The sequence below is a fragment of the Phaenicophaeus curvirostris genome, chromosome 7, assembly GCF_032191515.1.
Source record: "Phaenicophaeus curvirostris isolate KB17595 chromosome 7, BPBGC_Pcur_1.0, whole genome shotgun sequence".
In the NCBI taxonomy this organism is placed as follows: Eukaryota; Metazoa; Chordata; class Aves; order Cuculiformes; family Cuculidae; genus Phaenicophaeus; species Phaenicophaeus curvirostris.
This window is the reverse complement of record NC_091398.1, coordinates 15,589,224-15,612,946: the sequence shown is the minus strand read 5'-3', so window position 1 is coordinate 15,612,946 and position 23,723 is coordinate 15,589,224. Positions and strand designations below refer to the sequence as shown.

The following is a 23,723-nucleotide window of genomic DNA, read 5'->3' as shown; positions in this document are numbered from 1 at the left end:
TTTAGTGGCACGTAGCTGTGAGCTGTTGCTTAAAGAAAGCCGTGAGAGAAAAACATTCAAGGAAAACTTGCAATATATGTTCCTATTCAATCCTTCACTATGCAGGAGCAGCTTACTATAAGATTAGAGAAATGCTGCTTGTAAGACTTACCTCCCTTTTGGGCAGTGTGTCGATGGAAGCTGTGATGCTACTCAGTTTGCTTGATGAATTTTTAGTAAAGCTAGTGAGGGAGTGGAATCAAAGGCCTTACAGCAACAATTAACCATATCTTCTGATAATTCGTACAGATTGTGCAATTATGTGATTACAAATGGATTTCTAAATGCCAAAAATGCCTTTAAGAGTTAATTGTTAGGTCTGAGGAGCGTTAGAAATATCTACTTTCAAAAATGAGCCTTCAGGCACTGTAATGATCTTGCTGTCAGTCTTCTGTGCAATATCTTTTTCCCCTCTGGGTGCTTTAAGAGTATACTGTATGTCTTACTTTGTTTTGATCAGTAAGTTTTAAGAGTGTGTATATTGGCTAATGATGGATTTTTTTTTTCTGTACAGCATGGTGGAAAATGTTTTAAAATTTTGCACTTTTCTAGGATTTGCAAGTTTGTAACCTGACAATTTTTAACCTGCACAATTTTGTACATAATTAGCATTGTATATATTTAACACGAATCTGAAGCAAATAAAAGTAATTGAATGCATAACTTTTCCCTTCATTAATAGCACAAAACCAAAACTAATAGTGTGGAGGTACACTAAATGAACAATTCTTTCGTTTAGCAGGTAAAGCTAGTTAGCAGGAACTGCACACTTCGGTGTCCTGTCTCAGTTGTCTTTAAAGTAACTTTTTTTGATGTGGAAGGAATCTCAGTGGATACAAGAATGTACAAACCCTTTCCGACTAAGAATAGCTATGATTACTGAAGTATTGCAATAAAAATTGTCTTTTTGCTGGGAAGGAGAGACATCTAAGACATGAATTAGGGTGGGGGAAAAAAGCCCAGTAATGCGTATTTATCTTTATTTATAAAGATATTATTTATTTGTCATGGTGGTTCTCTACCCACTATGGGACTCAAAGCATCTCTTTTCTTCCTCTTCATTGTCTTCCCACATAGTTACTTTTGCTGCAGAATATGCAAGGCTACAGGTTCTGGAGATTACTGTCAACCAGGAATAAACGGAAATCTGTTCCAGGCTCATGTTCAGTTGGTTTCTTACCCCTGTAAACAAGACAAACAACACTGTGAGCGCCACCATCTCTAACTAGGGATAGAACAAAGCATCCTTATTCCTAACAGCAGAGTTTTGATTCCCTCCCTTGCCTGCAATATGAGACGTACATATTAGGTTTCTTAATGTTCATATGACTAAAGACACGAGTTCCCTTGTTTTGGAGCTCAACACATTAGAGCCAAACTGGCATTCCACTGGCCTTCAACAACAGAGCTGACAACTGGGGCCCTTTCTGTGAACAGTAACCATAGTTCAGAAACATAAGCATGAATGGATGTAGTGCCATAGCACTTACTGGGTAAGTTGGACATCCCTTAGAGAGCTGCTGTTCTGCCTGCTCCTTTGGGGCACAAAGCAATACTCATGTCTTCCCCAAAGAGAAATGGAAGCAAGGGATTAAGTAACTTCTAATGTCGGGGTCAAGCAGCATGTGCCAGGAATCTAATAGAAGCGTGTCTTCCTCTGAACGCGAAGGATATCCATTCAAATGAAGCATGTACCTCACAAACAGACGTGCCTCTGTTGCACCTTGCAAAGTGTCTTTGTCTCCTTCCACTAGCAGCATCACTCCTTCCCTCAAGCCCTAATGTAGCTGGAAACATTTTAATGTTATTTTCAAGGTCTCTGAAAGGTTGGAATGCTCATGCAGCCCACAGTGACTATAAACAAGCCGTTCTTGCTCACCTATTTCAAACAAAGAAGCCAAGACAAAATTAGGTAAGTTATCTTGTTATAGAAACTGGTTTTCTTGTTTATTTTTTTCTTCCTCCTTAAAGGAAGAGAAAACTAAGGAGAAAAGGAAAATGTGTTTTCTCTACAATTGCTTCTGTTACCACCATTCTTCGATCTAGTCTGGGCCAACCAACAGCCAGCTGGGTTTGTTAAAGTACAAACTTTATGCTTCTAGCTCATGCACAAGGGTAGGAAACACAGAGATCTCGCTTCCCCAGACAGACGTTCTGTAATTGCAGAAATACTGAATGAGCAAATTCAGAAATCTACAGAGATTAAAACAGAATTAATATCTGAAAAAAGATTAAGGGGAGGTGTCTTACCATCTGCATGCACACCACCCCCAACATATGATTGATGCCTGGTGACTGGAAAGAGCAGAGCTGCCTCGAATACAGTGCTTGGCAGCAGGACTCCAGGCGTCTAAAAAGCAGAATGCGTTTAATTTTTTCTAACCCATTTTCTGCAAGTAAGCAAAATCCAAGGTTGAAGCTCTTAGCAAGAATGTAACTAGCCTTTCATGCCACAGTTCTTTACGGCTTGTCAGACAGGGGAACCTACATTGCCAACTAGCAAGAATGCATTTTAAGTGTTTACTGTCCTACAGCCATGAGTGGCCTGGCTGGGAATTACTAGTCACCAGAACTGGAGGGGTGTTTGTTTCTTCATGATATTGATAAATTCTTTACTCTCTTGTCACCTGCGATAAGGAGTATAGATTTAGCTGCCTAGGCAGTAAGGTAGGACAGAGCCATCCACATAGCATGACACTGAGCAATTTCATAACATTAAACAAAGCAGGCACTTCCCCTCAAGCAGAATGCTTCCATTAGACTCATGTATTGAAGGAAGTGACAGAATTGATTTTAATAGATATGTATTTTATCCTTCATCACTAGCAGCAATTGCTGTAAATTGCTCAAACACAATGCAATCTCAACCCTAATAAGATTAAAACCTACTTCTACTCAATTAATGCAGCTTTTTTAAAAAAAAAATAAAAATAAAAAAGATGATATCTCTGTGCTCTCCCTGAGGAACAAGAGCACTGAGGAAGGTGGTGGAAGGAAATGCCTGAGATGCCACCTTTGTGAAAGAGGATAGCGAACTGTGGATTCCCACTGATTACCTGTCTGCTTGTTTCTCCTCAGGTAGGTATTACACTGAGGAATCTCCCCCTGTGAACAGCTCTGCCATGTTTCCTGAGGGTTTGCTGCTGAACTGAGCAGCATTATTAAAGAAATCAAACCAGAAGGATTTGTTGGTAAGGAAACACAGGAGCACAGCAGGGACTTGGTACAGCACTGAGCTTCCAGTCTCCTCTTGGAGAAATAGCAGAAGTTATTTATAGGGAAAAGAATGCCTGCTTATCTAGTGGCAAGCTGATTAAATGAATACCTATAAATGCGTCTAAATTCTAGAAGCACATCATGATCTTTTAGCTCTTCAGTGTCCCCTAACTCTTAAGTACTTGCTCTGACCATGAAGAAATTCTCATTTCAAGGAGGAAAGTGTTTGGGCTGTTAAAAGATGCACCACAGAAACTTCTCCCTGTGGGATTAGGTCCATTATTTAATAATCAGCTCCATACAGAGATGTCAGTCTTTGTGCCTGACGGTCAGTGTTTTTCTTTCAGCTGCACTAGTATACGTGCTTGCTCAGTACTGGAAGTTACAGGGTTTGCTGTCTGCGGGGACACTAGTGCCTAGGTATTTCCTCACACAATAGTTTTGCATGGTGTCTCAAGATCTCTGCATTCTGATGGTTCCTTCATCAGACCTTTAGATTTTTAAGCTTCTTAATGCATGTTTAAGTTAGTTCTTCTCAAGCAGCAGGCAAGACAGACCATGGCATGGCTCTCCAGAACCAGACTGCCTTGCATCTTAACATTCCAAGTTTCTCCCTCTCATTTCCCTTTCACCCTCCCTACCCTAGTTCCACACCAGGTATGAAGCAAGGGTATTTCAGACATTGCAGAGCTTCTGTTGTGAGAAAACGCTTTGTTCCACCTCAGTAATATTGTTGCCAATTCCTCTTCCCACTCAAAGAAAAGCTTTAGGAGGGAGTAAAATGTTACTGCCTCACTGGCATTTCCAACTGCTCTAGGGAGCAGCTGTTAGGCATTCTGTATCTTTGTAACGCAGACTGTCGTTACACCTCTGTTACTGTGTCAGCTCTGGCATGCTTTACTTACACCCATGTGAGTGCGTTTAACATCTGGCTCCAGGTAGTGGGGGTTAATATTGAGGGGAGCTAAACCCAAGGCCTGCAGGGAAGGGGGGTAAACGGTTGGCGTGTCATTGGTAGTGCTGATGCTGATGGTAGCAACATTTGTTTCTGCACTGGATCCCATGTCGGGAATCCCGAAGACAAAAGCAATAATTAGTATGCAGTATCACAACTGGAAACTGCATCTTATAGCAGCTTTTATCAATCTTAGAGACTCAGCAATCAGATCAGACTTAGTCTTTCTACCTCATCTCACTGCTAACTTTACAGGTGAAAAGCAGAACAATAAGAATTCAGATTTTGAGGTAGGCAATAGTTTGTATGTGTCATGGTTGTCAGAAAACTAGCTGTTAAATGTCCTGTATTGACAACTCTGTGACCCCATCAGGAGAGATAGCTTACGAGAGTGTCAATGCATATATTGGACTTTACTACTGATAGAGGAGAGACTTGTGTACGCTGCGTTTACAGGAATATCTGAACTAGCTTTTAAATATTTTCTGAAGAGAGCAGACCATTTGAAGCAGAGTACGATGTTGCCACAGCATCAGCTTACCAGTACCTTGACCAGCCAGTTTAGTGCTAGTTTAGGTATTACTACTATGTACATAGAACTGTCTTATGCTCTACATGGAAGGATTCCACAAAGGTGCAAGTATGTGGATAATGCCAAACAATTTGTAAAAATGAAGCTATCTTGAGAGAACTAGTGCTAACATAACCAAATAGTTTTCTAGACTTATTTGGACTCAAACCATTTTCTGGCTCTTATGCCCCCAACAGGAATCGAATTTCTGTATATTAAGAGAGCCTAGCTAACCTTTCTTCTTGGCAGCTGGCCTTTTCAAGTATACTGTACTTGTACAAATCTGCCTGAAATAATTTGCGGTTTCATACTGCTAGGGGAACACCTTGCTTCTCTTTTCCTCCATAGATGGCATATCTTTGCAGTGTCTTTGAGATTCACCAGCCAGAATGGAGCTGCTGACCAGAAGGATTCAGTGGTACTCAAACTTCTCAGTTCCAGATCAAGGAGGTATCCAAGGTAATTACAGTATTTTCAATATCAACAGGACATTGTCCAAAAGGCATGTGTGGATCCAACTCTCCTGTAGGCTTATTAGCAGACAACATGCAACTTGAACACATCTGTATCTATTAACAAGATACAAAGTGGACATCTCAAGCTGAAAAAAATAAGGTTTCTGGACATAGACTAAATCCTGCACTGTTCTTCACTGGTGTTTAATGTTGAGGGGCTTCTAAGGTATGACACAACATCTTACACCTCAAGGTTTTGCAGTCCTGCATCTGAGAAACTGCCCTAGAAATACAGATTGATGACCTTAGTCTTTTCAGGCTTCAGTGACTAATAACAGCCTTATTTGGCTGCAGATTTCTGATCACCAGGTTGCATGAGATGGCTCGATATTTGATTTGTCAGAACAAAAGCTTATGCATGAAATCCTGCCTTTCAGACTTGGCCCGAGTCCTGTAGTTTTTACCTCACGAACTCTTTTGCTGATCTCCTCTATCAGACTGTTGTCATAGAGAGCTTTCAGGTGACAGAATGTGTTTTCTGCCTCCTGCAGGAAGAGTCCAGCTTATTTAACTTTCACCACCAGTTTTAATTGAAGCCTTTACAGACTCGGGAGGCTCAATGATTTCCATGCTCTGTTCAGGGCAGTATCCTGCTTTGAGAAGCAGTAAAACCAGAAGCTTCAGAAGAATGGTCTTTGAGCAGGCCACGGGCTCATGCCCCAAGTCCTCCTTGTAACACTGATGCTGGCAATTAGACAGTGGCCACTGTTCTAATACTCAGGACTATGCTCAGCTTGAGCATTGAAGCCCTGAATCTTCTCAGATTTGATAAAGTGATGATCTAGAAGTGATGATCATGTTTTTAACACTGAGGTACTGTTCAAATTAATAATTTGAAACTTACTGTTGATTAAGTTCTATTAATAAATCTCTCCTGCTTCCCACACACCACTCCATGTAAGGTCTTACTGCTCCCAATTGAATTATCGTTTCCTATAGTTTTTAATAATTGCTAGGCCCAACTTTTTCATGGTTGTCTCCACGGCTCTGAGCAGGACTAAACCAGTGCCCCATATAAGCCCTCATCAGGAAGCAAGAAGTAAAACTTGCTGATAAATATTGCTTCAGATTTCCTTGCAGCTTCCACTGGATCATAAGATTCATGAATACTGTCTAGTCCATAACCTTAAATGAAGAAGTATTTACCCTTGTCACAATAGTTTGGGAGAATGTGGGGTGTTCAGTGCCCCCCTGCCCTTCACCTGTGACAAATGTAAACTGTACAGCCAGGGAGACTTTACAGAACTATACAGCATAAAGTATATGTCCTACATTACAGCAGGGCTTCTGCATGACAGCAAATGTTTCCTTTATGGATATACGTACTCAGTGTCTAAGAGCAGAGTGTTTCACTCAGCAGGCTGAGGCACAAACTCCTGCTGAGTATTACCAGCTAAATAAAAAAAGAAGAGCTGGGGGCAAAGGTGTTGCTCTTCAGGTTGGCTGTGAGTCTGAACAGGATCTGGCAGCATTGGCCTAGCACTGCAAGTACAAATATCTGGTCCCAGTAATTTTTTGTAATGGTTAATACATCTGGCGTTGACGGATTTGCTTTGCTGGGGTTCACCGAGCACAGGAGGTGTTCTTCTTGTTCACCAGACATGGGCAATCTTTCAGCCAGACAAGGAGCAAAGTGTGCTGCCCAGGAAGCAGCTACTGGTTATTACTGCTGTAATAGGTCCAAAGTTATCCTGATCAGTGACAGATATCACATGGAGGTGTTGCTGTGAGCTGCTCTGGAAAGACCTTTGCTCAAAGCAAGTCTCAGGTGCTGTTCATCATGGAAGGCTCTGGCTGGTATCAGGGGTACAGAAATCAGAATCATGGAATAGTTTGGGTTGGAAAGGAGCTTAAAGACCACCCACTTCCAACACCCCTGCCATGGGCAGGGACACCTTCCACCAGACCAGGCTGTCCAAGACCCCATCCAGCCCGGCCTTGGACACGTCCAGGGCTGGGGCAGCCACAGCCTCCCTGGGCAACCTCTGCTAGTTCGTCACCACCCTCATGGTGAAGAAATTTTTCCTTATGTCTAGTCTAAACCTGCCCCTCTCCAGTTTGTGCCCATTGTCCCTAGTCCTGTTGCTATAGGCCTTTGTAAACAGTCCCTCTCCAGCTTTCTTGTAGCCCCTTCAGGTACTGGAAGGTAGCTGTCAGATCTCCTCGGAGCCTTCTCCAGGCTGAACAAGCCCAACTCTCTCAGCCTGTCCTCATATGGGAGATGCTCCAGCCCTCGGATCATCCTTATAGCCCTCCTCCGGACCCATTCCAACAGCTCCACATCCTTCTTATTTTGAGTATTCCAGAACTAGACACAGTACTCCAGATGTGGTCCCACAAGAGACGAATAAGAGGGGCAGAATCACTTCCCTTGACCTGCTGGCCACGCTTCTTTTGATGCAGCCCAGAACTCTGTTGGCTGCCTGGGCTGCAAGCACACATGGCTGGCTCATGTCGAGCTTCTCATCAACCAGCACCCCCAAGTCCTTCTCTGCAGGGCTGCTCTCAATCACATCATCCCCCATCGTGTACTGAAAGCGGGGATTGCCCCGACCCAGGTGTAGGACCTTGCCCTTGGCCTTGTTAAACCTCATGAGGTTCTCACAGCCCCACTTCTCCAGCCTGTCCAGGTCCCTCTGGATGACACCCCGTCCTTCCAGTGTGGCAACTACACCACTCAGCTTGGTGTCATCTGCAAACTTGCTGAGGGTGTGCTCGATCTGGCTGTCAATTTAATTGATGAATATATTAAACAGCACCAGCCCAGTACAGACCCCTGAGGGACACCCCGCGTCTCCATCTCCACCCCCCGAGCCCCCGGCCCTGCTCCGGGAGCCACCGGCGGCTGCGGGGCTGCGCGGGGCTTTAACACGCGCGGCAGGAGACGCGATGAAGGAGGATGAAAAGACGCCACGTTGTATTTAGGAAGAGAAACTTCCTTCGGGAGGCGCTTAGACGCGCCCGCCACGAGATTCCTTCCGGAGGGCTGCGTCGGCCCCGGCCCCGCGGGAGGGGCCGCCCCTTCCCTTCCCCTCCCGCCCGGCCATGCTGGACTTCGCCATCTTCGCCGTGACGTTCGTGCTGCTGCTGGTGGGCGCCGTGCTGCACCTCTGCCCGGTGAGGCGGCCCGGGCCCCGCCGAGCGCCCTCACCAGAGTTCGGGGGCGCCAAGGGGCTCGGGCGGGTTCTCCGGGGGAAGAGGAGGCTGAGGGGAGACCTCATTGCTCTCTACAACTGCCTGAAGGGAGGTGTGGAGAGGAGAGTGCTGGCCTCTTCTCCCAAGTGACAGGGGACAGGGCAAGGGGCAATGGCCTCAAGCTCCCCCAGGGGAGGGCCAGACTGGATATCTGAAAGAATATTTTTCACAGAAAGGGTCATCGGGCTCTGGCAGAGGCTGCCCAGGGAGATGGTTGAGACCCCATCCCTGGAGGTGTTTGAAAGATGGGTACACGAGGTGCTATGGGGCATGGTTTACTGTTTGATAGGAATGGTTGGACTCAATGATCCAGTGGGTCTCTTCCAACTGGGTGATTCTATGATTCTATGGTTTAGTGGCAGATAGGAACAATTGGACTCAATGATCCGAGAGATCTTTTCCAACCTAGTGATTCTATGATTCCTTTTACTCTCTAGGCATCTAGGCAAGCATCGGGTATCCCTGGGCTGACTCCAACCCATGAAAAGTAAGTGCTTTCCCTGTTCATCAATCCAGTTCAGCCTTGGCAGTGGATGCCGTTCATGACCAGATATCTGCTTTGTGTTTCTCAGGGATGGCAACCTGCCAGATATCATTGCAAGTGGCAGTTTGCATGAGTTCCTGGTCAGCCTTCATGAGAAATACGGCCCCTTGGTCTCCTTCTGGTTTGGAAGGCGTCTCGTTGTCAGTCTTGGCTCAGTTGATCTCCTGAAACAACACGTTAACCCCAACCGGTTGTGTAAGTGTCCTTTGCTTTGTCTTTGAGTCCATTTGTTCCTTTCGGCCTCGCTGCGCATCCTGTGTCAAAAGAAACTGGAGTTTCATTCGAAGGAGAGAGAAAATTATACTTAGTTTGCGGCTGACGTGGTGGTTTAGTTATGTCTTTGGTCCTACTTATTGGACTCGAACATCAGTGATGAAGAGTTGTTGCTGTCCAGTAGCCATCAATAAATTAGTGTGCTTGTGTCTTGCCATCTCCCTACAGGCAAATGTTTATGGAAAGCATTGTGCTTGTTAGTCACTTGAAACAGCAAGGCAAAGATCTTGTAGCAGCTTGACGTACATTTTATAATAAATGCAGCTTGAAATACAATTTAAGAGGAGTAATTTGCTAAATTAAGTCTGAAAAGAACTGTGCTAATTTGTGATAGCTCCCTTGTGTGGCTCACTGTGGAGGTTTTTAAAGTATTTGAAGAAGTTAAATAAATTCTGTTTTTCTTTGGCATTTAGAATTTTGTGCTGCAAACCTCTGGTCATCTTCCAGACTTGGAAGTGCTCAGTGGTGCTGGTGGCTGAGTCGCCCCTCTTAGTCCTGGGAGCATATTTTGATTTATGATGTAAGTCTCTTAGGTGGATGTTTTGCTTCCTGAGGTTATCGTAAACAATAAGATAACTCGGTTGGCGTTTAGGCTTAATCTCTTGCTTTTCCAGTTCTCCTCTTCTAAGGTTGAACGAGGTGGTGATTGCACAGCTCTGACCTGTTCCTGCAGGCTGTCTTTAGGCACAGGCAAATATCTGGGCATCACTTCATGCTGGGGTCGTGACGGGTCAGCTACTTGTATAGTGGCATCACAGGCTCAATAAAAGTGGTGATGATTTGGGAAAGGAGCGGGAGTTAACGAAGATGAGCAAGACACAGTCAATAAAAATGGCACTTCAGAAGGTGGAAACCCACCCTCAAGTATCTGAATGCACTCAAGTGTGTTTAGGGGAAATTAGCAGACACTTTCTCAGAGCTCAGAGAAGTGCTGACGGGCCCCTGAGCAGGCAAGTTCTCCAACTGAGTTTGGAGGTACCCAAATACTGGAGAAAAATACAGTGCCTGGGCTTCAATGCAGGAAAAATGGCCCCAGCAGTTACAGGCTACTCTGGCATCCTGCTGCATCAAAGGCTAAACATATTTTTCAAGTGTGGGATAAATAGGAAAGAACTTCTAGACAAGGAAAGTGGTAGAATTCTGTTTCTGTCCTGGTTTCAGTTCAGCGTTTGCTTGGACGCTGCCTGGGTTATCGTTGAAGCTGGAGGTAATGGGATACAAGAAGGGAAAGAAAGAGCAAGGCTGGATGAGAAAGAGAAATGCTGGGTTGCAGGGATGAAATACTCCTACTTATGTTAGCAGCCTGTCCTGATGGTATCACACTGGGACCCCTTGTCAGCACAGGGAAGCAGAGCATCAGAGCAAGGAGCTGGGTACCCCCGAGCACTGAGGTAGCAGAAACAGGAATGGCAAGGGCAAGAACAGGATGTGTTAATTGCCTGCAGGATGACATGAGAAAAAAGGGGTGCATTGTCACGGATTTTCTGTAGAGAGAGGAAGGCATCTGAGCTATTGCACAAGACAAACATGAACCAGACCTGGAATCCTATGTACTGGTCTGATCTCTGTACTTGAGCATGATTTTGAATTAAGCAAATGCAAAGATGGGCTGCTGGTGCTCTTTGATCAGTGGGGAGCCTATTGTGCAAGATTAGCTAGATAAAGTGCGTTCAGTCCAGTAGAAGTAAGATTTCATGGGAGGATCCTTTTAAAGGCAGTGGTAGCAGCCTTAAGAAAGAGGGTTATCATGATCTCAACTTAGACCTGACTAAGCAGCAATGCCAGTTGTATCAGTGCTTTTCTTTTAGCACTGATGTTTGTCAGAAGTGCTCAAAACCGTATTAGAGGGAGGAATCTTACTGATTGTTTTTCCTGGAGCTTTGAGGTATAAATGACACATAGTAGCCAAGCAGCTGTAGCAGATCAGTTCCTGTACCTCTTCCTGGTGAGTGGAAATAGGTGTTAGGTTGCTGTCAGCCACCAGCTTGCTCTGGGTATCTTTCAGTTTTGTTGGAGACTTGACCTTGCCTGTGTCTCTTCTGCGCACACAGTGTTAAGGGGCAGGAGGCAGCCTGCTGTGGACTGGGGTTATATCTCAACTCCTGACTCTCCAGTGCCACCTGAAAACCCTTGCTGTGTGACTACTTCTTGGTCTGCTAGGGTACATGAGGCCAGAGCTGCTCTTCGTTGATGTCTGCTTGTTGGTTTCAAAGTCTGAGGTGTAGAGGGTTTGGCTCCAAGTAGCATAGAAAGGTTCCTTTCACCTTGTGTGTTTCATGGGTAAGGCCAAACTTCTTGGAGAGAGAAAGAGAGAGAGAAATGCTGATAGTGCATCTCTCGTGACTGCCTTGAAGTTGGGCTAATTGCTTTCATGGTTATTAACAGGTTTCTGATGCCAGGAGACTGTTTTTTCTGATGTTTAAAGCAGTGCTTGAAATTGGTACATTTTCATGGCCTCTTAAAGCTTGGTTGAGATTAATTTGCAAGGAGGATTCAAAGGAAATAAAACTTTGCTGCTGACACTGATGATTCCCAAGGTTAGGTCTTTACTCCATATTTACTTACTTTGGTGTCCAGGACAGCACTCTGAGGTTCTTGGGATGAGGGAGAAGATTTCCTTGTAAGTACAAGGAACAGCTGAAATTTTTACATGCTTCACTGGAAGGCCTGAAAACTTAACCCTAGAGGTATTTTCAAGACAAGGAGAAAGGAAGGAGTCTGTGGAAGTGCAGGACAGAGCTGTCTCCTAGAGGCTGTTAGTGCCTTGTGGAGTCACTAGCCTCTCCTAGCTCTGGAGAAACAGCCGTTCCCAAATAACGCGAGGCAGGCCCAGCCTTCAGCCAAGGACAGGCTGGGCTCTGCAGTCCTGTGTCCTGTAGTCTTGAGTGTACTAGTGGCATGGGACCGCCAGTCTGCACTAGGGACAGGGGAGAGAAAAAAATTGAGCCCTTGGCTGATCCAGCAGTTTTCTTTCTTATGTACCAGGAGAACTTTGCAGTTTCTGCAGCATCCCCTGGTCTCTCTAAATGACTCTGCTTGCTGGATTTGCTGTGTGGGCTTTATCACCAGCTCTGTGTCTTTCCGACTACCCCAGTACCATGCCTAGCTCTGCCAGGGCCAGGCAGCAGGGAACCATGGCAGGAACAGCAGCAGCCACTTCATGGCAAAGTATCTCGGAGGAGAAATCATCAGCAGCAGGTTGAGTCACATAACAGCCTGCTCTACGTGGAGAGCTGCAGGTACCATCTACTGTGCCAAAACACACATGCACATACTCCTCATCTTTCAAAATAGGATAAAGGATGAGATGCAGAGCTTAAAAACATTGGATGGAAAATGATGTGAGAGAAAAGCCTTTGGCCTCTGCTTTTCTGTTATTAGGTAGTAAGTCCTCTGCAGGTGAGAATTGTCTCTTGTACATTTGTCCAGTAGAGCAATGAGGGCCTGATCTCCACTGGGATTCCTAGGTACATCCACTGCTGATAGTCATGTGTCTAGCCCAGCTGTGATGTTTTCTGATGCTTCAGAGGCTTCACTCTTCCTCTGGGAGAAACAGCAGACTGTGGTAAACTTGAAAGCCCCCCCAGCTGCTGCTTCCAAGTAGTTCTTTAAAGATTCTGCAAGTTCTGCCAGACCTGCAGAAAAGTTTACAGAAAGGGAAAAGCATGTGCCGTGCTTTACTGCACAGTTTTGCGTTGACACCGAATGTACTTTAGCAAACGTTTTAAGAGGCCCCTGGTGGTGAAATTCAAGGTTAAAAATCTAACTGAAGTGAGACATGGATATAGAAAATGGAGGAATTTGGTTTTGTCTAGTTTGTACACTGTAGCAAGTGTCTGTACAGAAGGAAGATGGAAGTTAAGGCGATTAGGAGTAGAAAGCAATCTGTAGCTTAGTGGGATACTCTTTTCTGTAAGAGCTTCTCTGCTGGAAGTGCCCTGACTGTGAGAGGTAGGTGTTACTTCGGGAAGAGCTCATCAGCAGGGAACTTGATGTATGCAAGAGAAATCATGCAGGAGCAGTAGGGTGTCAAATGAGATTTGCTGGGGCTGTGAAGCAAGGTAAGGATTGTAGAGAGAAACCTCTGGCTAGGTCTCTCATGCAAGCTGATATGTCTGGAGTGCAGAGCCATGGTCAGGGCAGGAGGGTGCACCAGATGTCAAGGGGGGATGTGCTAGAGGGGCTGCAGATCAGGCTGGATGAGAAGGGGAAGGAGCAGGCCAAGCTCATTGTTGTCACAGAACCAGCCAGCAACTGGCAAGCTGGGAACAAGCTTCCAAGGCGTTATTACTAAAGAGCTACTTGGCAGAGCCAGCAGGCAACCTCTGCAGGGGGAACTGATCACGGCATAGGACCTTGCCACAGAGAACAGACCGTACAAGATCCCAGACCACACAGAGCAGCAGAAGCTTGACAACACGAAGTTTCTGGGGGAATGAGCCCTTCCATGCTCGCTGCCCAGAAGTTGCAGCACCGCATTGAAGAGGTTGCTATTTTCATCATCCCTGTGTGATGTGACTGCCTGACTTTTGAATGGTGTGTTTTTTATTTGCTTTCAGTGGATCCCTTTGAGACAATGCTGAAGTCCCTCTTGAGGTACCAGTCCAGCTTGAATGGGGATACAGGAGAGAGCCACATGAGGAGAAAGCTGTACGAAAATGGTGTGACCAAGTCCTTGCAAAGTAACTTCGCTCTTATCCAGAAGGTGTGTAACTGCCTTTGTAGAGCAGAGCAACCCTGTGTGGCTCACAGGGGAAAGTTTAGTGAGAGTAATCACTTGGATAAAGGAGCTGCATTCAAATTAGTGCTAGAACTATAAGCATCTGAGACAGTGAACAGCCTCTGCGTGTTCAAGCACAGCGTGAATATTTGGTTTCTCTTAGTGGGGCAGGGGGAAGGGCTGAGCTTGTTGACTTTTTCTGCCAAGATACCAGCTGCAGTTAAAGATACTGGAGCATCTGGATTCTAGGTTTATTTCCCCGGATAGGAGGGAGAAGCAAGGAACCAGCTATTGGGACCATAAACAGGTGAAGAACTGTTTTGTTGACTCAGCCCAGCAGCCAGAATATGGTCTGTTTTCCCAGCCTGGAACTACCAATATTAAAGATTTTAAGGTTTCTTTTGTGACAGAGGGAACAAGAAATGGGGGACAAGGCTGCCTTGTTGGGGGTAAACCTCAGGAAGAGGCAGAAGATTTGAGGCTAAAATGTTACTGTTTTTTTTTAACAATGGAGGAAGACCTTGAGAAGCATGTAACTTCATGCTATAGCCATGTGGAACTGCCATAGCCTGAGGGACTGGGTGGGAGTGTCTCCAGGGTATGTTTGGTAAATAGGCTGCTGATATTACTGCCAACTAATTGTTCATTCCCTCTCAAGCTGTCAGAAGAGTTGCTAGCCAAGTGGCTCTCACTCCCTGAGGCACAACATGTGCCACTCTGCCAGCACATGCTGGGCTTTGCCATGAAGTCTGTCACGCAGACAGCTATGGGCAGCAGCTTTGAAGATGACCGGGAAGTCATCCGATTCCGCAGGCACCATGATGCAGTAAGTATCACAAAGAGCCAGGTAATCTATTATATTATTCCATGACAACAGCACATAGTTTGTGTCTGTGTACAGTTTAGTGCAAGCTACTGCTGAGTTTTTAATGTTAAGCTAACATTAAGCTTAAGAGCTTGAGGGCTCAGTTGTCCCAGGCCACAGCTATCAGAAGGATCCTACTGCTGATCCTGCTGTCATTAGTCTAAGGTATTTCTAAAGTGTCTGTGGGGATTGGGTACCCAGATTGAATGGCACCTGAGACATGCTTGGTACCTAAGTCGTTTAAACTCCACTGGGAATGTCAGTGGAACGTCTCCTTTTCAAAGATCTTCTGAAGGCCCTGTGACATTGTGGAGAAAGGGAAGTCTGAGGAGATCCCAGGCTGTGTCCGCATCTGGGGATGTTAAATCTGCCTGTGACAGGGTGGGAAAGAAACAGATCCTTCTCCCATTCAAGATTGCCATGCCTTTTCCCCTACGGTGGCAATTAGAGTTGTTTCATTTCGGCTCAGTTTCAGCTATTGTAGATGTACTATCTGGAATGGGCCATGGTGTCCTAAAGAGTGCCTAGTTTCGTATTCACAGAAAGAATTCATTTTATTTGGTGTTCTTATATTCCTGAATAGGGAAGAATAAAAGAGTCCTAGCAGTCTCAGCCTGTGGTGAGTGATGGTCATCTTCTCTCTGTCCTTTTTTCAGATCTGGTCAGAGATTGGGAAAGGCTTCTTGGATGGGTCCATTGACAAGAACATGACTCGGAAGAAGCTCTATGAAGATGGTAGGATCCTTTGAAAATTACAGTCTGATTAATACTTAGAGTTAATTAGCACATGGAAGCACTTAATTTGCCCAGCTGTCTTATTTTTCCTGCAGAGTTGTTCATTGTGCCATAAGCTACCAGATGTGTCCTCCTTACTCTCGTATAAGATCATTTTTTTGGAATTGAGTGACAAGCCTGCTGTTGCACAAGAAGTTTGTAGAACTAGAACTCTAATTCCAGATCTAATTCTAGAGTCTTTCTGGTCTGGAGGCTGGTAGAGGATCCTGGGAAGTAACAGGGTGTGCTTGCTCCCTTCCTGTTCTGTTTCCTAGTGTCCACTTTTGGCCTCTCTTGGAGGCAGGCAGCTGCTAGGTGGAGACAGATGGAGCCACTTGATGCGGCCTGTGTGGTCATTATTATGGTGCATTGTTCAGTGAATGTGTTGCCTAACAGTCAGTCACAGGCTGAAAGACACAAGTACAGAGATGCTGCTTTGATGGATGCCTTCCACGTGATAGCCACTGATGTGCTATTACAAGGTAACATGATTTTCAGGTCTATCATGGTAGTGTTTTTATTTCTCATATATTTCACAGTAAGTTATTTTATTTTTCAATTATCCTGTCTTTTTTGTTGTTAATATTTAAAGCATGTCAGTATTGACTGATAAGATGTTGAACAAAAGTGGTTTGTATCTAGAACTAAGAATTTGCTTGTAAAGCCTCCGAACCCAGTTCTTTATTTTGCTGGCTGTGTGGGCTTCTGAACCTGAGGACAACTACTGCCCTGTTAAAAAGGGCGTCTCCTACGGGCACTTGATCAGGACTGTTCCTGAGTTGTAGTAGGATGGTGCATTAGGACACAATTTCACAAACTCCAGGTAGTGTGGCTGGGTATTTTAGTGCTGCTGGCTGTCCTGTGTGGAGAGGAAGGATAGTTCCAAGACAAGGGGGCTGAATTCAGCCTTGGTAAACTGAGTTTCAGATCCAACTTCTCTCTTTCCTGGATAATCATTCAAATAAGACAGCCAACGCTATCTAGGTCCCTAATTCCTCCCAGTTCCCACAACAGCTACGAGGAGTTAGGCACCCAAATAGCTTCAGACATGTGGACTCTTTGTGCCAAAGCCCTCCCATGTTTTCTCCATGTTCCTCTCTGTCTTTTATGCAGACACTTTAGCACGGAGCCATCCTCTTGCCCCGTGCTTGTAGAACCCCTAGCAAAAGGGAGACTGGCAGTGGCTGGAGGTGCTGTAACGTTTTGCTAATTATAAGTCTACAGTCCATGCACCTAGTGTTATCTGGCTCTAACGTTTTTATGGGTGCTAATTAACTGTTATTTGACTTCCCTTTACGTGATTTTGGCTCGCAGTACATTTCTCAGTTATACCCGTAACGGTGGCTTTTTATAGGCAACCTGTCTTACTTGGTTCCAACATTTTCAACTGAATTGGAGATACAACCCTCCAAATGGACAGTAACATGTAACAGAGGCTGCTTCTGTAAGTGAGCCCAGCAGGGACAGCTGGTCTGAAAATCTGCTCAGGGAGATGGATTTGCTTTTCTGCAGCACTCAGGTTGACCAGGTTTTAAAGTAAACATTTCTGTTTCTTCCCAAAGCTCTGATGGAGATGGAATCCACCTTAAGGAAAGTTATAAAGGAGCGCCGAGGCAGATCGTTCAACAGGCATGTCTTTATAGACACCTTGCTGCAGGGGAGCCTGAGTGACCAGCAGGTCTGTGCGGCCCTTATTACATAGTAATGGACTTTTGCTATTACAAGCTTATTACATTGTAGGCTTTTAGTAATTTAAGTTTTTCTGTCTCGGGTCAGTTGCCTTATGCAAACAGGGTTTCTTGTTCTTTTTTCCATTCCTACAGAGTTTAATTGCATTAGAATTCAGAGGCTTTCCCTGCCACTGCTTCATTGCTATTTTTCTAAACCAGAAGTGTCTCTCACATGCCATTCCGGTGGAAGTTCTGTTCAGAGTTCATTCTGCCTTCTAGATGTATTTCCTGCTCTCTGTACTAATGGGATTTCATGCACTTTTGTAGAGAATGTGCCACTTCTTTTTTATCTTTACAGCCTTATGAACTTCATTCTGAAATAGTTTTTATAACATTTCCTAGATTCTGGAAGATACAATGATTTTCTCCTTGGCAGGATGCATAATTACTGCTAACTGTAAGTACAGATTGTAGGTAACTTCCGATCCTCAGGCTCACGTGCCTTATTTTAGGCTAATAAAAAAATTTATTCATCATTCTGTTTCTCTGGAGCTAAAGTGTATAAGCAGCCAATTTTACAGTGGACTCTCGTCACAGCCTCGTAGCTAATGAGTTTAAACTAAGCTGTGTTTGATAACCTTCCCAGTCTTTTGGTGAACCTTAGAATTTCTTCCCATTACTTTTTACTTGTGCTCTAACCCCAGCTAACTGATGCTAAGTTTGATGAAAAAGCACCAAAAAATGTAAGTCACAAAGGTCATGTTGTAAAACAGGTCTTGGTCTATGGGAAGGAAGTTATGGCAGAGTTTTGGAATCTGACTAGCCACTTTGAATTTCTGGAGTATAGGTGTGTTCTGTGTGTGGAAGACTTTCAAACGAGCTACTCTGCATTTGTTATGGAATAAAAACCACATAGAAATACAAACTGGAGCTGTATAAAATCTCTTATGATAGAGGAATGATCTTCAGTCCTCAGCCAGTGGAGCTGGGACACCAAAGAAAACCTCCCAGGTGCAGCTGGGTGTTAAAGGATGTGGAAAGTGAATTTTGCAACTATGATAATACTGTCCCCAGAGAACGTCCTCCCAAAATACTCCAGGAAGACTGTCATTTTAAGAGGCTTGACTCCTCAAGGATTCCGTTCTTATGAATAGACAGTTTAGAGTGGTAGAAATGTTGCTTTGTAGCTTTAGGGAAACTGCGTCCTACAGTTATTTCTTATGCAAGGTTTCCTTTGCACTCTGCTGTCAAGGATACCTTGAGTACCTCACAAAATAGAGTAGGATAGACAAGTGCTGGCCGACGTGCTGCGGAGAGCTGTATTGTTCTTGCTGCACCCTGTCAGGAGCACTCAGCTGAGGTGTCTTGGCTCTTCGGAGCACTCAGCTGAGGTGTCTTGGGGAAGCCCTCAAAATAAGGGCATTTCCTGATGTGTTGGGCAAACCAGCCTTTCATTTGCGTGGCTGGTCTAACAACACTGGTTCACCAGAGTTTGCTGGGCTGTGCGGTCCCTTCCCCAGAGCTGTGAGGCTAAACGGCTCAGTCTCCTGCACAGCTTCCTAAGCGCGCCATAACACTGGTAAGAGAATTTTAGCTTACTGGGTCTCTTGTACAGGAGTTCAGCCTATATTCCTGCCACAAGTGCAGAATCAGTACAGCCTGCTGTGAACAGAGGTCGCTCTTTGCTGGGTCAAAAAGGAAGGTTGCAAATACAGGAAGTAAGAAAAGTGAATGCAGTTTGAAAAACATTGAACCTTTTGGCTCCAGTCTTGTCTTGATTTCTTCCGCAGTGTGTACGTGGGCAGTCTATTTCTTGACAACCTCGGAAGATGTGCAGCAGAATCTCTACAAGGAGATGGACTGCGTTCTGGGGAAGGGACCAATTACACATGAAAAACTGGAGCAGCTCAGGTGGGTCCTGTGGAAGGAACTGCAGAGGAAGGTTATCTCGTGGTGGGGACAGAGGCTTCATGTGCTGGAGCCTGATGCCCAGCCTACACTGGGCCGGCAGAAGACATCCAAAAGCTACTGCTTTTCTTTTTTTTTTAGTTTTCTAGAAGTGATCAAACCACAGGATGACTTGCAGCACAGAGAGAAACTGCTGTAGGGCTTCAGACATGGGGATCAAGCTGCTCTTTTCAGGGTGTCCACAGGAAACCCTTTTGGCTCATTGGCAGAAGAGAGCACAGAATCAGCGCCCAGGCTGCCAGGCCAAAATTTTTATGTGTTGTCTTGTTTGATTTCGATCCTAGTTTTCCAAAAGTAGAGGTTATCAGTCATTTTAATGGTTGGATTAATGTTAGACATACTTAGAAGGAAAGCATGGAAGACTCTTCTTTTCAAGGGGTCACAGAACTAGGATGATGACTGATCAACAGTGTGCCTGGTTTTTTGTGCAACATATTAGAGTTTCAGTAAGGGAGTATTGACTATGTGTGTTTCTTGCTGCTTCTTGTATGAGTGAGATGTCCAGGCTGGTGTGTTTATGCTTTTTAACAGAGTTAGTTTGGTTTCAAATCTGAAAACAGTTTGGTGAAGAGAGATTTCTATAACCTTCCCTAAAAGCTGATAATGAGATTTAATATTTCTTGCAAAGACAGTGGGGAAGGGACCAATTACACCTTAAAAAAATGAAATGCTTCAGGGTGGCTTTAGACAGCTCCAGGAGGACAATCTTCTCTCTGGGAGGATTAAACTAACCAAGTCTTACTTGTTGCAGATACTGTCGGCAAGTCCTGTGTGAGACAGTGCGAACAGCAAAGCTTACTCCCATTGCTGCACAGCTGCAGGAGCTGGAGGGGAGAGTCGACCAACATACGATCCCCAAGGAGGTAGGGCACTACTAGGAGCACTAGGCCACTCTCCTTTCCTGGAGGGGAATATACAGTTTCCTCTTCTTCCCATGGAGGGGTGAGACAGGAAGATCATTTCTTCTGACACTGTTGAACCCGAGCAGCTGCTCTGTTGTCTAAAAGTATAATTCAGCTCAAAGTTTGCCCTGCAGTTTCTCTGTGGGAGAGGCACTTGGAATTCACGTTCTTTTCCTGAGAAGATTTGCTTCCGGTTCTGGGTCTACTAGGGATGAATCATGCTTTGAAGGGGCTTATGGGCTCACTTGTGCATAGAAAAGCATGATTTCAGGTCTGCTCATATCATACATTTCCCACGTAGCGTGGTACTTTCCATTGCAGAGAATAAAGTAGCGCATGCATACATGCCAGCAAGAGTAGAGGGAACGGCACCAGAGCCTCTCTAACCACCAACAATTGCAGCGTTGGCCTGAGAAGTTAAAATCGTAACATCTGGGCATGGATTACAGAAATCTGTAGATGAATATAGCATATTATCTTTTTAATCCACCTTATAAATATGAGTAGTCTACAGAGTAATTTTCAAACAGCAGGACTGTCCAGAAGTGTCTTTAATTGTGCATTTCTTTCTGCTGTGACATACATTTCCTAATCTTCTTTGCAGACACTTGTGCTTTATGCTCTTGGTGTGATGCTGCAGGATAGTTCATCATGGCTAACACCATACAAGTATGTAGAATCAAGACTTTTATTGCAACTGATTCCTTTTTCTAATTAATATTCTTTAGATCTTAGGGCATAGTCTGTTTGCTGCAGGGCCTACCTTAAGCAGATTTTGGCGATGAAAAGGAGTCTGTAAGAAAATCAGTTTTGGTTTGGTTTATTCATATCCACGGGTGGCATTTTGGGACAACTGAAGTCATGATCCTCCTGTGCTCCATTCTGCGTGTGTGTCATGAAATGATGCAAGGGAGGAAACGTCAGTCTGAAGTTTTTTTTTTTCGGGGGGAAGGGAAATGCTACCTCATTACTTCTATCTGTGAAAACAAAACTGGATCTAGACCAGTATTCTGGAGGTTAAAGAAAAAAATGGCTGTAGCTTCCTGTGGCCTCTAGGTGGCAAATATTAACATGACTTACTTAACTTGGGCTGGAAAGAAATGGGTCAGTTATTCTAGACAGAGAGAACAGACAGCTGAGATTTAGGAGAAAGAATGCAGCCTTTAGAATAGCACTTGTCCCCTCCTGCAAGAGTAGCTCTTACAAAAGTGTTGGACATTCATGCACCAATCCACAAGCATCTTGGCAGGGATTGCCCATTAGGATAGGACGTGTTTAGGAAGGGTTTGCTGAAGCCTTGTGGGAGAGATAATGAGGACTGCTATGAACACAGTGTGTTTGTTCCAAGGAGAAGGTGGCGGAGGTTCAGGTTTAGCCTAAGCTAGATGTATAGTTCTATGACAGAGATCAGTTCTTTGTGATCCTTTCACCTACCTACTGTACAAAAACACTGTGCATGGCTGTTTGTCCCTCTATTGTTTTGCTAGGCAGCTGCATTTTCTTTTCTATTACAACATTTTTAGTTTACAACTGCAGTTCATGGGGAATCTAAGTTTGATGATTGCTGCTTTTAGTGAGGGTCAGCACCCACATGCCTTTTCATTTTGGTAGAAGCAGAGCTTGGATGTTTAGGCAGGGAGCCAAAGGCTTGAAGTGTGAGTAGAAATATTTAGCTGAAAGTGAAAGAGAACTGCCTTCCATCTATCAAATATCCTGTTTGTGGTTTGGGTTTTTTTTTAACATTCAAATTGAATGATATTTTATTAATCTCCTTGTGGTTAGTTGATTATGGGAATCTTGTTTTAACTTGTGCCAGCCCTGGATAATAGTTTTCTTGCAGCCTCCACCATCCTAATGCTGGAAACCACTTTTCTCACTTAAATGAGTCACCAGCTTCCCTCCTCCAGCACATACCCAAGCACACACCAGCTGCTTTAAGAGAAGGGTGAGGGGTAAGGAGAAAAGGGAAATATAATATTTTTGGAAGTGATAGAGGAAGGGACACCAGGGCAGGAAGAAAGGAAGACAAATCAGATTGCGTGTGCCCCAGAGAGGAATAGAGGGCAAGTAATAGCATCTGCTCAGCTGTGCACTCAAGCCTAATACCCACTGCTGAGAGGTAATGCCTATTAGTTCCAGCCCTGTGTCACACTAACTTAGTTTATCAGCATTTTGACCAAGCTGGGATGCAGGTGACTGGTTGGGAATGTAGATGGAGTGGATGCACAACTGCCTTCATATATCTGTGTGGAATTACCCAGCATGATTTGGAGAGAGCAGATGTGTGAGATTCTGTATTTTGTTGCCAGTTTCTTACTCGTGTGTGTGTGTGCACGCGCACGTGTCCAGAAAAAAGGATTCTGTACTCGCACAGAAAGCCTCAGTATATTTTGTCTTTTATAGGTTTGACCCAGAGAGATTCAGTGAGGAATCGGCTGTGAAGAACCTGTCCTTGTTGGGTTTTTCTGGAAGCCAGGAGTGCCCAGAGTTGAGGTGAGTACAGGGAAGGCTGTCTTTGTGAGTCTCTGTGGCAGACAAGAGAGAGTTACTGCTGAGACAATCTGTCCAAGCTGGCAGTTGTCCTTTAGCAGATTTACTTCCTAGCAAGGCTTTTATTATTTTCTCCTGCCTCTTCCATCAGGTTTGCCTATATGGTGGCTACAGTTCTGCTGAGTGTCCTGGTAAGGAAGCTGCATCTCCACCCAGTGAAAGGACAAGTCATGGAGACCCAATATGAGCTGGTAACCTCACCAAAGGAGGAAGCCTGGATAACTGTGTCTAAGAGAAGCTAAGAACAAGCAAACCAGTGTGCTAACAATGCCAGCAGTAAAATCCTGAGCAAGTGTGTCTTAGTGGGGATCATACTGGCACCACACTGACTCAGCCAAGAAGTTTTACATCCAAATTTTGGTACCTTCCACATTCTTAACCACATATCTCTTTTGGTTGCTTTTTCTAACTCAACCAGTAGTCCTATTAAAGTAGATTTAATCTGTATGTCGTTTTTACATTTGCTTTTAGATCTCTGGCCAAACCATTGGAAAGGAAGCAACAAAAACTTGCAGTGTTGTATGTATGAACTGTGGGGTGCCAGCTAGTCAAAAACCAGATCTCTGGTTAATCCAGCCCCTTTCCAACAACAGCTAGAACTGGGTAAGAGTGTCTCTCTAATCCAGTGGAACGCTTCTTCATGGATCTTAGCCAGATAAGAATTTAGGGACACAAGGACAAAGCATTTCTCTCTATATAGGTATTTTTATTCAAAATGTCATTCCTTCCTTTGAGCTATAGCTATAACTGTCAAGAAGAGCAGATTATATCTTGTGACAAGTATGTGTGAGTGTGTGCGTGAGAGAGGAAGAGAGAAATAAAATGGGGTGGGAATTGCACCACTGGATCTCTTGCTGTTTAATCTTGCCGTGCTCTGAGGTTGCAAGCAAAAGGATGGCTTAGAAATGGTAGGAAGCCAAGAGCAGTGCAATTGGTTTGGCCCCTGAGAAAACAGAAGCATTGGTA

General features: G+C 44.6%; 2 protein-coding genes across 2 annotated transcripts; one reads left to right on the top strand and one right to left on the bottom strand.

Annotated features, from left to right (window-relative positions):
* Window positions 1–1,142: 1,142 nt before the first annotated feature.
* On the bottom strand, window positions 1,143–8,343 carry LOC138722521 (alpha-aspartyl dipeptidase-like). Its single transcript, XM_069860779.1, is given in 7 exon segments — window positions 1,143–1,221; window positions 1,735–1,817; window positions 2,607–2,666; window positions 4,161–4,334; window positions 5,701–5,781; window positions 6,300–6,421; window positions 8,265–8,343. Coding segments are annotated over 7 exon segments (678 nt in total).
* Window positions 8,301–23,204, top strand: CYP20A1 (cytochrome P450 family 20 subfamily A member 1). Its single transcript, XM_069860982.1, has 13 exons — window positions 8,301–8,413; window positions 8,929–8,978; window positions 9,064–9,230; window positions 13,868–14,013; window positions 14,687–14,854; window positions 15,550–15,628; window positions 17,230–17,345; window positions 17,740–17,794; window positions 19,128–19,248; window positions 20,057–20,168; window positions 20,812–20,876; window positions 22,611–22,700; window positions 22,849–23,204. The coding sequence occupies exons 1-13, from the start codon at window positions 8,342–8,344 to the stop codon at window positions 22,997–22,999; spliced, it is 1,392 nt and encodes a 463-aa protein (XP_069717083.1). The 5' UTR covers window positions 8,301–8,341; the 3' UTR covers window positions 23,000–23,204.
* The last annotated feature ends 519 nt before the right edge of the window (window positions 23,205–23,723 follow it).